Here is a 12,489-nt window from a genome sequence, read left to right on the forward strand (position 1 = left end):
GATAACACCAAGATTTCTGACTAAACTTGATGGGGTGATTGTTGATGAACCTAACTGGATGATGAAGTCATGCTGTAGAGTTGGAGTGGCAGGGAAGACAAGCTCAGTCTTTCATCCATGCCGAGATGTCCGCCAGGCAACTTGAGATCCGTGCAGCTACCGTTGGATCATCTGGTTGAAATGATAGATAGATCTATGTATCATCAGCATAGCAATTATAGGAGAAGCCATGTTCCTGCATGATGGGTCCCAGTGATGTAGTGTATATGGAGAAGAGGAGGGGTCCAAGAACTGATCCCTGAGGAACCCCAGTGACCAGCTGATGTGCTTTGGATTCCTCCCCACCCCAGGCCACCCTGAAAGACCAACCAGTGAATAAGTGGGGTCACCACTCACCACACTACAAATCGCTTGCTCTTATACTCTGTTTGTGTTCAATTGCAGCTGCAGGAGTCTGAGGAAGTGTACGTCCAGGCTGAGAAACGCATCAGCCAGTTGAAGAGCTCCCTGGACGATAAGGAGCGAGAAGCCAGCCGTACCGCTCAGAAATTAGAGGAGGCGCTAGCTGCTTCTACAGGCAAAGAGCAAACCATTAAACAGCTGGAGGATGCGGTGCAGAGGTACCATTAATTTGTGTAAACTGGGGCCAGAAACACTCATTGGCTTCACATAATACGTCACACTGTAACAACAATGGTACTGATATCGGTGACATGAAGAATTAAAATCGCAGTTTATTACAGAAAGTAGTATTTCTATGTATGTGTGTGTGTGTGTGTGTGTGTGTGTATATATATATATATATATATATATATATATATATATATATATATATATATATATATATATATATATATATATATTAATGTATATGAATATATTTATATATGACATTTACATATGAACATTAAATGAACACATTTATATTCATATTTGCATGTTACAGTAGTCATTTATTGCACAATGAATATTCTGTTAAATTAATAAAGATTTTATGAATCTATTTACATTTAGATATTGCATAAATTATTTATGTGTATAAATTATATGAATATTTAGATTCATATAATACTAATGATATTAAGTGCATACTGTTAAGGCAAGACATTTACATTAAATTAATATGTATATTGTTTTATTTTCATATATTTCAGTAGTCACTTATTGCATATTATTAAGTTGTTGAAATGAAAATTATTATTTTCTAAATATATTTATATATTTAAGTAATAATTTGTTGCATAATATTCAAGTATTTAATTGGATTAATATATTTATTTCCATATTTAAATATTTCAGTAATGCCATTTATTGCATACTTTTAAGTTTTTAAAAAAATATATAAATGCATTCAAACGAAGCAGTTTGTTCCCTATCATCTTACATCCATCAGCTAAACAACACAAAGTGTCCTCATTATTAACTGTAAACAACTTCTAAGCTATCTGATCATGGTTCATGTGATTATGATATCTCTACAGGTTAGAGATCGAGAACGCCAGACTGGAGGCCACAGCCAAACAACAGACCAACCACATTGAGGTGCTACAGAAGGGTGTTCAGGAGGGTGCTGTGGTGAGTTCTCTGTCCTGACTCAGCTGATGATGGTGGATTTAGACATTAATCCTGACAGAACCTCCTTTTACCCTCTTAAGTCATCTGAGCTCCACTTTAGATAAACTCTGTTTAATTGTGCCAGTGCAGAATGAGCTTGACTGTACATGCGAGTCAGTCAGAGAGGAGATTTCATGTAAACTGATGGTCACTCTTTTCACAGCTATCAGGCTCATCACCTGGAGAAGGGGTTGGTATCAAACATCTAGCTATGATTCTAGCAGTTCCCTTTTTTTGGTTCTTCTTTCTTTACTGTGAATTACAGCTCTTCGGGACCTCAAATCTTACTGTGATTTACTCTTGAAATGAACCAGAAACAATAAAGTGTCTGTATGCTTTATTGCTTTTCTCTAGTAGGGTTATTAGTGGGGTATTTTCTCTGTTTTGGTGGTGGGTTTAGGGTTTTTGTTTTGATTTGCATTGATTGTAAACTCTATACCTTCTGCATTTCTGGTTTCTGAGATCAAAAGTAGATCTAGATCTGCATGAAGAACTTTGTTAAGAGAGTGAATTGAAGCCATCAGCAAGACCCTGTTGCATATTGACATCTGTGATGTTCTCAGGTCAGGAATCGTTTGGAAGATCTCGCCACAAACCTGCAGAGCAGTAAGATGACGCTAGAAGAACAACTCAACCGAGAGGTGAACTTTCTAAATGCAATGGATGAAGAGAGGACAGACTGAGAAAATTTCAGTTTATTCATAGCAGTGATATTTTAGTATCACTGATATACTATTAGTTTTTGTTAATATAAAATATAAAAAAAAATTCCTTTTTTTTCTGATTCATTTTAATTTTAGACAAAGTTTCAGTAACTTTGTCACAGAACTTAATAGATTTTTTTAAAAATGTGTCTATATTTATTTGATTTTAGTACTTTACCTTAAAGGAATAGTTCACCCAAAAATGAAAATTCTGTCATTAATTACTCATCGACCTGAATAAATTAATATATTAATATCGAGAGCTCTCTGACCCTGCATACATCTTTGCGCACAAAAAGTATTCTCGTAGCTTCATAAAATTACGGTTGAACCTCTGATGTCACTTGGACTTTTACTGATGTTCTTACTACATTTCTGGGTCTGGGAACATTTCAGTTGTGTTGCTGTCTATGCAGGGTCAGAGATCTCTCGGATTTCATCAAAAATATCTTCATTTGTCTTACGGGTTTGGAACGACATGAGGATGAGTAATTGACAAAATTTTCATTTTTGGGTTACCTTAAATGAAAATGGGAAATGTTTTTTTTTTTTTTTATACGTTTAATTTAATTCAGTTTTTTTTTGTCTTTGATTTAGTTAGCGATAATAACCCTGATTCGTAGTTCTACAGGAAAATATATCTGTTTTCCAGGTGCAGAAGCAGAGTATGCTATCCCATAATGCCCAGGACTCACAAGCACTGTGGGAGGAGGAGCTAAAGAGCCGCTCACGACTGGGACTCCGCCTCTCTGAGCTGGAGAAAGAGAAAGGAGAACTGACCAATCAGGTGCCAGAAAGACGCAATAATGTCCACCTAAAATGTGTCACATTGAATTACACCTGATATTTTCATAAAATATGGAAAGAATGTTTGTTCTTTTAGTTTGAAATTTATATATTGCAGTACCATTCAGTTGTTTGGGGTCAATAATTTTTGTTTATTCTTTGCAATAAAGAAATTAGTACTTTTATTCAACAGGGATTCATTAAATTGATCAAAAGTGTCAGTAAAATAATTTATAATGTTACAAAAGATTTAAAATAAATGCTGTTCTTTTTAACTTTCTATTCATTAAAGAATTCTAAAAAAAAATGTATTATGGTTTCCACAAAAATATGAAGCAGTACAACTGTTTTCAACATTGATAATAATCAAATGTTTCTTGAGCAGAAAATCAGCATATTAGAATGATTTCTGAAGGATCATGTGACACTGAAGACTGGAGTAAAGATGCTGAAAATACAGCTTTGCATTACAGGAATAAATTACATTTTAATATTCAAATAGAAAACAGTTCACATATGATATTTCCCAATTTTACTGAATTTTTGATCATCTAATTCAACCTTGGTGAGCAGAAGAGACTTCTTTCAAAAACATAAAAAAATTGTACAGACCCCAAACTTTAAATGGTAGTTGCACTGTTAAAAATATTAGATGAAAATAATATTGGTGATAATTCATATCACACAGTGGAACACATGCCAAAGTGTCTTGCGGCCCAGAGTTTCTAACAAATGCATCTTTTAGATGGAGCTCGAGAAGAAAAAGGCCAAAAAACTAGCTGAGCATAAGAAATCTGTGGACACCCGTCTTGAGCAGGAGATGAAGAGAAACACTGACCTTCAGAAAGAAATGTACAGGTGACCCTTTGACCTTTAACCCAACCGCTGCAGCTCTACACCTGTAGACGTGTTTGAGTACTAGAGAAGCCGGCTATGAGGATCCTCCTGCTTGAATCTGTGAGAAACACACATATAGTGCACATTGCCTGACTCCAAGCCTGTCTTTTGTGCTGCTCTAGTGCTGCAGAATGACTTGCAGCTGTGCGTAGTGCTAAAAACCTCGATACAGCCTTTGAAAACTGATATATGTCTTAAAGTGTAACAGGATATTAAACAGGACAAATAATCATGTCATTTTTCTTTTTATCCATGTTAATTATGGTGGAAATGAGAAAAATCATTATGAGCTTTTGTAATGTTTTTAGCTATAAAATTGTGTGTATATACACACACACATACACGCACACACTTTATTTAAAAAATATATACACACACTTTATATATATATATATATATATATATATATATATAAATATGTATGTATATATATATATATATTAATATATATATGTATATATTAATAAATTAACTAGGTTTAATTGACTTCAAATGCAAGCAGAACAGTGGTCTTTTTATATACTCTGTTATAGTATTATTTATATATTTTATTACAATATTTATTAATATCTTGTATATATTAATACTTATTAATAATAAGCTTTTGTTTTTATTTTTCATTTAATTTTACTTTAAGTACATTTGTTTTGTATTTTTGTCATTTTTATTAGTTTGTATTAAACGTTTCTATTTAGCTTGAATTATTTTTTCAGTTTTGGTGTTAGTCATTTTAGAACTTAATTTAGCTGCTAAGCCAACATTTCTAATTCTTCATTTACATTTCACATCAAATATTTATATTTCATTTTATTTCAGCTTTATTTCAATTTATAACTAAAAAAAAAAGTCCAGAAAGCTGTTTGCACTGCGCTCTTTTGTCACTTAATACTTTATTTTGGTGCATCAATCTATTTAATTACTTAGTATAAGAAACAATGACCGGCACTAACAAAAATAGTTTTAATTTAATGTTTTATTACATTCATCACCAGCAGCAAGAAAGAAGACTATTTTTGTGAGTGCAGATCATGGTTTTATATATGAAAAAAAAAAAAGTAATGGTTTTAGTTTTAGTTAACAATAACAACACTGATACAGAATGTTTCTAATTTCAGTCTCTCTTTCTGTGTGTGTGTCAGGTTGAAGACACTGTTGAAAACCGCTAAGAAGCAGCTGCGGGAACAGGGCGGTGGACAGCTGGACTCTCCTCTGGGCAGCTTCAGACCAGACATGAGCCACCGGCTGGAGGCAGAGAGCGCCGTCAGCAGAATGAAGACTCGGGTACAGTCTCAGCTTTAAGCATTTACGGACCTTTGCAACATTTTTAGTCATTTTTAAGACTGTCTGATTAAAGTAGGCAAACTTGATATAGTCTCTTTATTTCCTCCTGTTGCCACCTTCCTCTGGTGCAGGTGGATGAGCTGCAGTCTCAGTACGAGCGGGAGGCGTCGCGCTACTCGCGGCTGGAGGAGGTGAACAGACAGCTGAAGGAGAAGGTGTCGTCTGTGAAGAGCCTGAGCCGAAGCCACGAGCAACTGGAGCGCAGCAAGAGGCAGCTGGAGGAGGAGGTGGCCAGTATGCGCAGACAGCTGGAGGTCGGTGTGATGGACCAGAGCCAGGCCGAGCAGTACCGCCGGGAGACGGAGGAAAGAGCCCGACAGGAGATCCGACACAAACTAGAGGAGGTCAACCTCTTCCTGCAGGTACACAACATGAGTCAGAGTCTCAACTTTAACAATGTGTTTATTGTAAATGATCATTAAGCACCAAATATAAGTGAAAAGGCAAGTGGATACAAAATCGTTACTGGCCGGTTTTGGTAACATTACGCAAAAATTATGTTCCTTTACATTTTTATTTTATTTTATTTTACATTGTAAGTATAAAATATTATTTTAATTTAGCTCATTATTTATGTACTCTTCACATGCAGACAGCATCTTATTTAGTTTACTGCTATTTTATTATTATTTATATTATTTTTATATATATTTTAATTAGAATAATTTTGTTTTTATATATGTTTATACATGGTTTCATGCAGGTATTATATTTTGTTATTTTATTTGATAATATTATATATTTTATTTAAATACAAAATATACATTTATAGAATAATTTGAAAAATTCTCCTTATAAAGTTAATATAATCATTTTATTCATTATGAGATTTTATGTTTCACGCAGACAGCATTTTATTTTAGTTATTTTTTATTTTTTCATTTTACAAGTTAAAAAACTAAATATATTATTATTTTATTTTATAATATATTTTTATTTAAATATAAAATATTACTTTATAAAATAATTATTATAATTCTCCTTATAAAGTTGATATAATAATTTTCTTTATGAGATTTTATGTTTCACGCAGACAGCATTTTATTTTAGTTATTTTTTTTTTTTCATTTTATAAGTTAAAAAACTAAATATATTATTATTTTATTTTATAATATATTTTTATTTAAATATAAAATATTACTTTATAAAATAATTATTATAATTCTCCTTATAAAGTTGATATAATAATTTTCTTTATGAGATTTTATGTTTCACGCAGACAGCATTTTATTTTATTTATTTATTATTATTTTTTTTAAGTTAAAAGTTAAAAAACTAAATGTATTATTTCATAAAGATAATTATAATTATTTTGTTTATGATGAAGTTTTAGACCCTGTTTGTACGTTTCCTTCATCAGACGCAGGCAGCATCTCAGGAAGCTCTGGAGCAGAGGAAAGCTGCTAATGAGGCCAGTCAGCGCGCTCAGCAGGAGCAGCGCGTCAGGGATCTGGAGGGAGAGCTCAGCCGTATACGCAGCGTTCAGCAGGACAGTCTGGTTCAGAGAGACTCCAGCCGCACAGAGCTGGAGCGCTACAAACAGCTGTACAGCGAAGAGCTCCGTCTCCGCAAGAGTCTGGCCGCCAAACTAGAGAGGTGAGAGGCATGATGGGAGCCAGTCCTCAGAATTATATTTAGAAATATGTCTTCATTATAATCACAACTCTATCACATTTTCAGATTTAAAAATTTTAATTAGTTGCATTAGTCACAAAAAAAATTTAATGGCGACTATTGCAATGCCTATCAGGTGCAGAAAATGATATATATTTACCAAGTAAAACTAAAAGTAATAAATTCTAATAAATTATTTAAAATAATAGCAAAATATAAATAAAAGAATAAATATTATTTCAAAATATATAAAGATATATAAAGAAAATTATGGTAAATTTAGCAAGTAAAACTAAAAATAATAAATACAAATAAAATATCAAGCAAAATGTAAATAAATATTATTTCAAAGCATATTGAGGAAGATTGATAAATTTAAATTATGAAGATTAATATATATAAATATATATATATATATATCTATAAATTACTAAAATAAAAAAGTAAATAAAAATTGTAAAATGTAAATACAAATATATAAAACATATAAAAAAAATTCAAAATCAAGGGAGTCACAGAAAAGGATGATAGATCTACCAGGTAAAAATAACAAGTATAAATACATTTATAAAATATAAATGAAAATGGTAAAATATAAAGAAATATTATTTCAAAGAGAGTAGTGCTAAAAATAATAAAAACAGATAAATTAATGACAAAAAAATTGTCAAATAAAATTAGAAATAAATGTTATTTTAAACCATTTTAAGGGAGGCACAGAAAAATATGATAAACTTACCAAGTTAAAAAAAGACAAGTAAAAAACAAACATGAATAAATTCTTAAAATAACAAAAATTACCCTAAATTGTTTTTTATCATTATTTTAATCAGCCCTAGTAAATATTTTCAATTTAAAAAATAGGCAGTTATTTAGTTGATTTAGTTCTGTTTCATAAAGGTTTACTGTTTTTTTTTTTTTCATGATGTGCCAAAATATCTTTTTGTTAATTTTGTGCAGGTCGAACGAGCGGTTAGCGGAAGCCAACACTAAGCTTCTGAGCGAGAGGCAGCGTTGTAAATCTCTGCTCACCAGCAGTATAGTGAACGGGGGTTTAGGAGGCCCCGCTCTGGATGTGGCGTCTCTGGGCTCCGTAGGGGCGTACGGAGCCTCTCTAGGACCCCTGAACAGGAGTCTGGGCCTCGGGACGCCTCTGCTGGATACGGTAGGGGAATCCCAGAGCAGCCGTGTAGAGGCCTACCTGGCAAAGGTGAGCGATGCTGCATGAAGTCTTTGACTCAACATCCAACACTAACCATAAACTAATACTTACTGTTAGCTTTAGAAGAGCCACCCAAAATAAATCCCATGCCAGGTGGTGATTCTAAAACTAACTAACAATGTTCCTCCTTCCACTATCTTTCCCTTCATAAACGTAGTAAATAACCTCCTGGTCTGTTTTTCCTGTGGCTGCTGTCTGGACTCATGACCTCTTCTGTCTCTGCTATCTTCAGCTTCTAGCTCAAAAATCTGTTTCCCACCTGTCCTCTCTGCAGCCTGATACCTGAGCAGGTGTGTAGCTGATGTGTGCAGATCTCTGACTGTCAGAACACACACACACACACACACACACACCTGCTTTCATGTGTCTCTGCGGCTTCACACAGCTGTTTACGGGAGAAAACGTTGTGTCAGATTTTAATTAGATCAGAGTTTGAAGACTTATTTGTTTACTTTTTATAGTATTTATTTCTATTTTGAATTAGCTTTTGTTTTTTTATATTTTCTGTTTTCATTTCAATTTTGTAATTTTAAGTGCTTTTGTCATTATTTTTTATTTTAAATTTGTTTATACTTTTTCAGATTTTGTTTTAATGATTATATATGCAGTAAATTTAGTTTTAATAGTTATAACAGTTTAGTATATTTTTTTTAGTTTTAATGAAGTTTTATTGGTAATAAATCATTTTACATTTGAATTATATTGTGTAAAAATGTTAACTTTGGGAGTTGGATCAGAGAGTTCATTCTTCACTGGAAATGGAAGGTAAAGTCAAGCGCATTGCATTGTGGGATACAGTACTGAGTGCAGCATGCTCTGGTTGTTTACTGCACATTTTGACAATTGTAGAAGGTTATTTAGGTATTTAAAGGATACAGAAAATCGACATACTGCAGAGTAAATATACTACAAAAGTAGCATGAGTATCTATTATATCTATTTTTAATTTTTATGAATATTTATATTTAAACGAGGTCTATGATTTATGAAGAAATATGTGATGTAACATGTTTTGAAGCCCTATATTTGATCCTTTTTGAGGTCATTTCTCATACTAAAATGAATATGTAAATGATTCAGATGATTTTTATTTTTTTTGCCTCTGACATTTAACAGTCTTGATTTGATATTATACTAATGAAATAATAAAATAAAATTATATCACTAGCTAGGGTTACATTATGGCCGTGTTTGTTCAGGAAAAAAAACAGGTCATGTGACATTAAATACTGGAGTAATGATGCTGAAAATTCAGCTTTGATCACAGGAATAAATTACATTTTAAAAACGTATTCAAACAGAAAACAGCTATTTTAAATTGTAATAATATTTCACAATTTCTCTGTTTTTACTGTATTTTTAATCAAATAAATGCAGCCTTAAAACCAACATTTTTGAATGGTAATGGATGCTTTGACTAGCATTTGGATTTTGACCAATCAGATGTGTCAAAACCATGCATCTGCATAGTTATGGACGGTTATACATTTTTATAGTATGAACGCTGTGAGAACTTTAAAAAAAGAGCTGGCTGAGTGCTAGTTTTAGGACATGCGTGTTTGATGAGATGAAGTCAGATGTGTAATCCGGTTTGTCTGTTCCTGTTGCAGATGCAGACGGAGCTGGAGAAGAACATATCGAAGGAGCTGGACAACGGTGAGACATTATTACAACTAAATGTTTACATGTATTTTATGTAAATAGTCCTTTTTACTGTTATGAGGATCACATTCATTTAGATTACAAGCTATCAGAATTTATATATTTAATTTATATTAGAATTTAAATATGTAGTACAAACTCCATATTCTCCTATATCACACTATATGAGCCATAAAATACAAACAAAATGCATGCAAAAAAAATGTGTTTTTGTCTGAAGGTTTAATAAACTGTTCAGTTAAAAACGATACATTGATTTTTCAGACTATACTTTAAAATGTCAGACTTTACAGAGTTAATATGATCTTTAAGTTAGAATTACATCCTGATTGGTTGGATCTCCACTCAAGTCCAAGCAGAAATATGTTCTGTATTAATGTGAATGGCCTCAAAAGTGACTATTTTCTTTCTCATATCATTCTCTCAGTGACAGGAGAGCTGGAAGGAGGAACTGCCCGCATGTCTCCCGTAGGATCGGCCTCTGGCTCTCAGAACCTGAACGTGAGTCTGGAGCCGGCGGACCCCTTGAGCAGAGCCACTCAACAGTACCTGGAGGTGCTGAAGAAGAACTACATGATCTGACCCGCGGTCAGTCCACACACTGTGAGCACAATCAACTCCAGCGCCTTAACACTGACCCACAAACCCTCTCGACCATCCTCAAAAAAAACAGAGAAATTGAGAAAACACGAGTTTGTTTACTAAAGCTGGTGTTTTACAAGCAGTTACGTTGCCTCCTTATGGGCACTGAAGAATATAGTTCAACAAAAAATACAAGTTTGCTTGCCAACTAAAAATTCGTTTGTTTTTTCATGGGAACAGATTTGGACAAATGTAGCATTCTATCACTTGCTCAGCAATGGCTCCTCTGCAGTGAATGGGTGCCGTCAGAATGAGAGTCCAAACAGCTGATAAATACATCACAATAATCCACAAGACGTTAACTGATGGACTGAAGTGGTTTGGATTTCTTGTGGATTATTGTGATGTTTTGATCAGATGTTCGGACTCTCATTCTGACGGCACCCATTCACTGCAGAGGATCCATTGTTGAGCAAGTGATGTAATGCTAAACGCATGTTTGATGACTTAAAGTTAACTAAATTCTCAGCAAATTTTCATTTTGGGTGAACTATTCCTTTTAATACTCAAGTCTATCTGAACATGTTCTTCAGTTTGTTTAACATAAGGCTCATTATGGAAGTAGAATATATTCATATTTGTAAAATCCCGGGCACCAGACTGATTCCTGCTGGTCAGGAACCAACGTCGGCATTTTTTTCTGAGTCAAAATGAATGAAAAACTCTGTGGAGACTGAAACGAGGCTGCCTGTCTGGACTTGTGTATTAATCCAGACCACCAAAAGGGCCAAAGTTTCAACACTACAATCGGTTTGTGATCTTTAATCGTGTGTGACAATGCACTTTTGTGCCTCAGGAGCAAGTGAACTGTGTGTTTAAGTCGTTCTGTCGTTGAAGCCATATGAGTGTCACTGAGGTTTTAAGGTACGTGTGAAGTGCAGCTTTCAGTGTTGCATCTCCAAAGTCTTCTGTCTTTATCATATGTGGGGTTTTTAGTTGACTATGTATATATTTTGGCTGTTTTTGAAGTCGAGGCATATAAAGAGTGTTACATTTGTACCGTTACTTTTATTGCCAAGTAATGACAATGGTACATTCTGTTATCGTGCAATATATACGATATACTTATTTTCATTTTAAATGACCAAACACTCATTTGGAGATGTTTTTGGGAAATGAATGCTATACTTGAATGAGTCAAGACTAGACAATGATCTGGTGATTTTCTAGAGTATGTGACAGCTGTGCTCAGGATGAATCTTTTCGTGTGTATGAGTGAATCTCACCAGGTCATATTTTAGATGTTGCATAAAATTATATTTTGCATAATGTTAATAAAAAAATCTTTATTTTGCATGATATTTTCTTAACAGTTAAGCACATTTTACCCCCAAATTGTCATTACTGTAATTAAAAAATTATTAAAGTATACATGTATAAATATATACACAAATCAAATTAAAACAGACACTACAATGGTTCATTTTAATATATATATAAAATGTTTGTAAAAATATATATAAACACATTTTATGCTTTATTAATTGTACAAAAACTGCTTAAGCGTAATTTGCTAAATGTCAATAAAACTGGGTTTTTTGCATTGTGATATTTTCTTTAAATAGACAAACCGATTTTACCACCAAATTCTCATTGCTGGCATTTAATTATTATTTTTTTTAATTAAAATACAAAAAATCAGTAGAACAGACACTACCATGCAACGCTATATATCTATATTTAAATACATTTTTGGTGTGTTAATGACAAGTGGAGTAGAAAATGTGCTCAACTGTTAACGGTGCAAAAACTCTCAAAAATAATCTTTGTTTTCATTATGCAATGTTTTTTTTTTGTGGTGAAATATGACAGTGGCATGTTTTTAATTTTCATCAGATTCATCTGTATGTTTTTGTCAACTGAAATATGTAGTCTCTTCCAAGCATTTCAGTATTGTTTTTGTCTTCAGAGGTTTATATTGAGATGTTTAAAAGCTATAAAATGAACATGGGCCTTACTGTTGTGTTTGTCATTGTCTCAGACCAGTCAAAAATGGTGAATCACTTT

The 12,489-nt window shown here is 33.1% G+C and overlaps 1 protein-coding gene across 1 annotated transcript in view; it reads left to right on the top strand.

Moving 5' to 3' along the window:
* ankrd26 (ankyrin repeat domain containing 26) overlaps positions 1 to 12,432 on the top strand; it is a 37,366-nt gene extending 24,934 nt beyond the window's left edge. The window contains exons 33-43 of the mRNA XM_079412151.1: positions 445 to 620; positions 1,482 to 1,575; positions 2,178 to 2,255; positions 2,971 to 3,105; positions 3,850 to 3,962; positions 5,141 to 5,282; positions 5,414 to 5,704; positions 6,703 to 6,938; positions 7,917 to 8,166; positions 9,789 to 9,834; positions 10,268 to 12,432. Of these exons, the coding sequence (XP_079268277.1) occupies positions 445 to 620; positions 1,482 to 1,575; positions 2,178 to 2,255; positions 2,971 to 3,105; positions 3,850 to 3,962; positions 5,141 to 5,282; positions 5,414 to 5,704; positions 6,703 to 6,938; positions 7,917 to 8,166; positions 9,789 to 9,834; positions 10,268 to 10,422 (1,716 nt within the window). The 3' untranslated portion in view covers positions 10,423 to 12,432. The remainder of the gene's footprint in view (positions 1 to 444; positions 621 to 1,481; positions 1,576 to 2,177; positions 2,256 to 2,970; positions 3,106 to 3,849; positions 3,963 to 5,140; positions 5,283 to 5,413; positions 5,705 to 6,702; positions 6,939 to 7,916; positions 8,167 to 9,788; positions 9,835 to 10,267) is intronic.
* The last annotated feature ends 57 nt before the right edge of the window (positions 12,433 to 12,489 follow it).

This window comes from Barbus barbus, assembly GCF_936440315.1.
Source record: "Barbus barbus genome assembly, chromosome: 48".
NCBI lineage: Eukaryota > Metazoa > Chordata > Actinopteri > Cypriniformes > Cyprinidae > Barbus > Barbus barbus.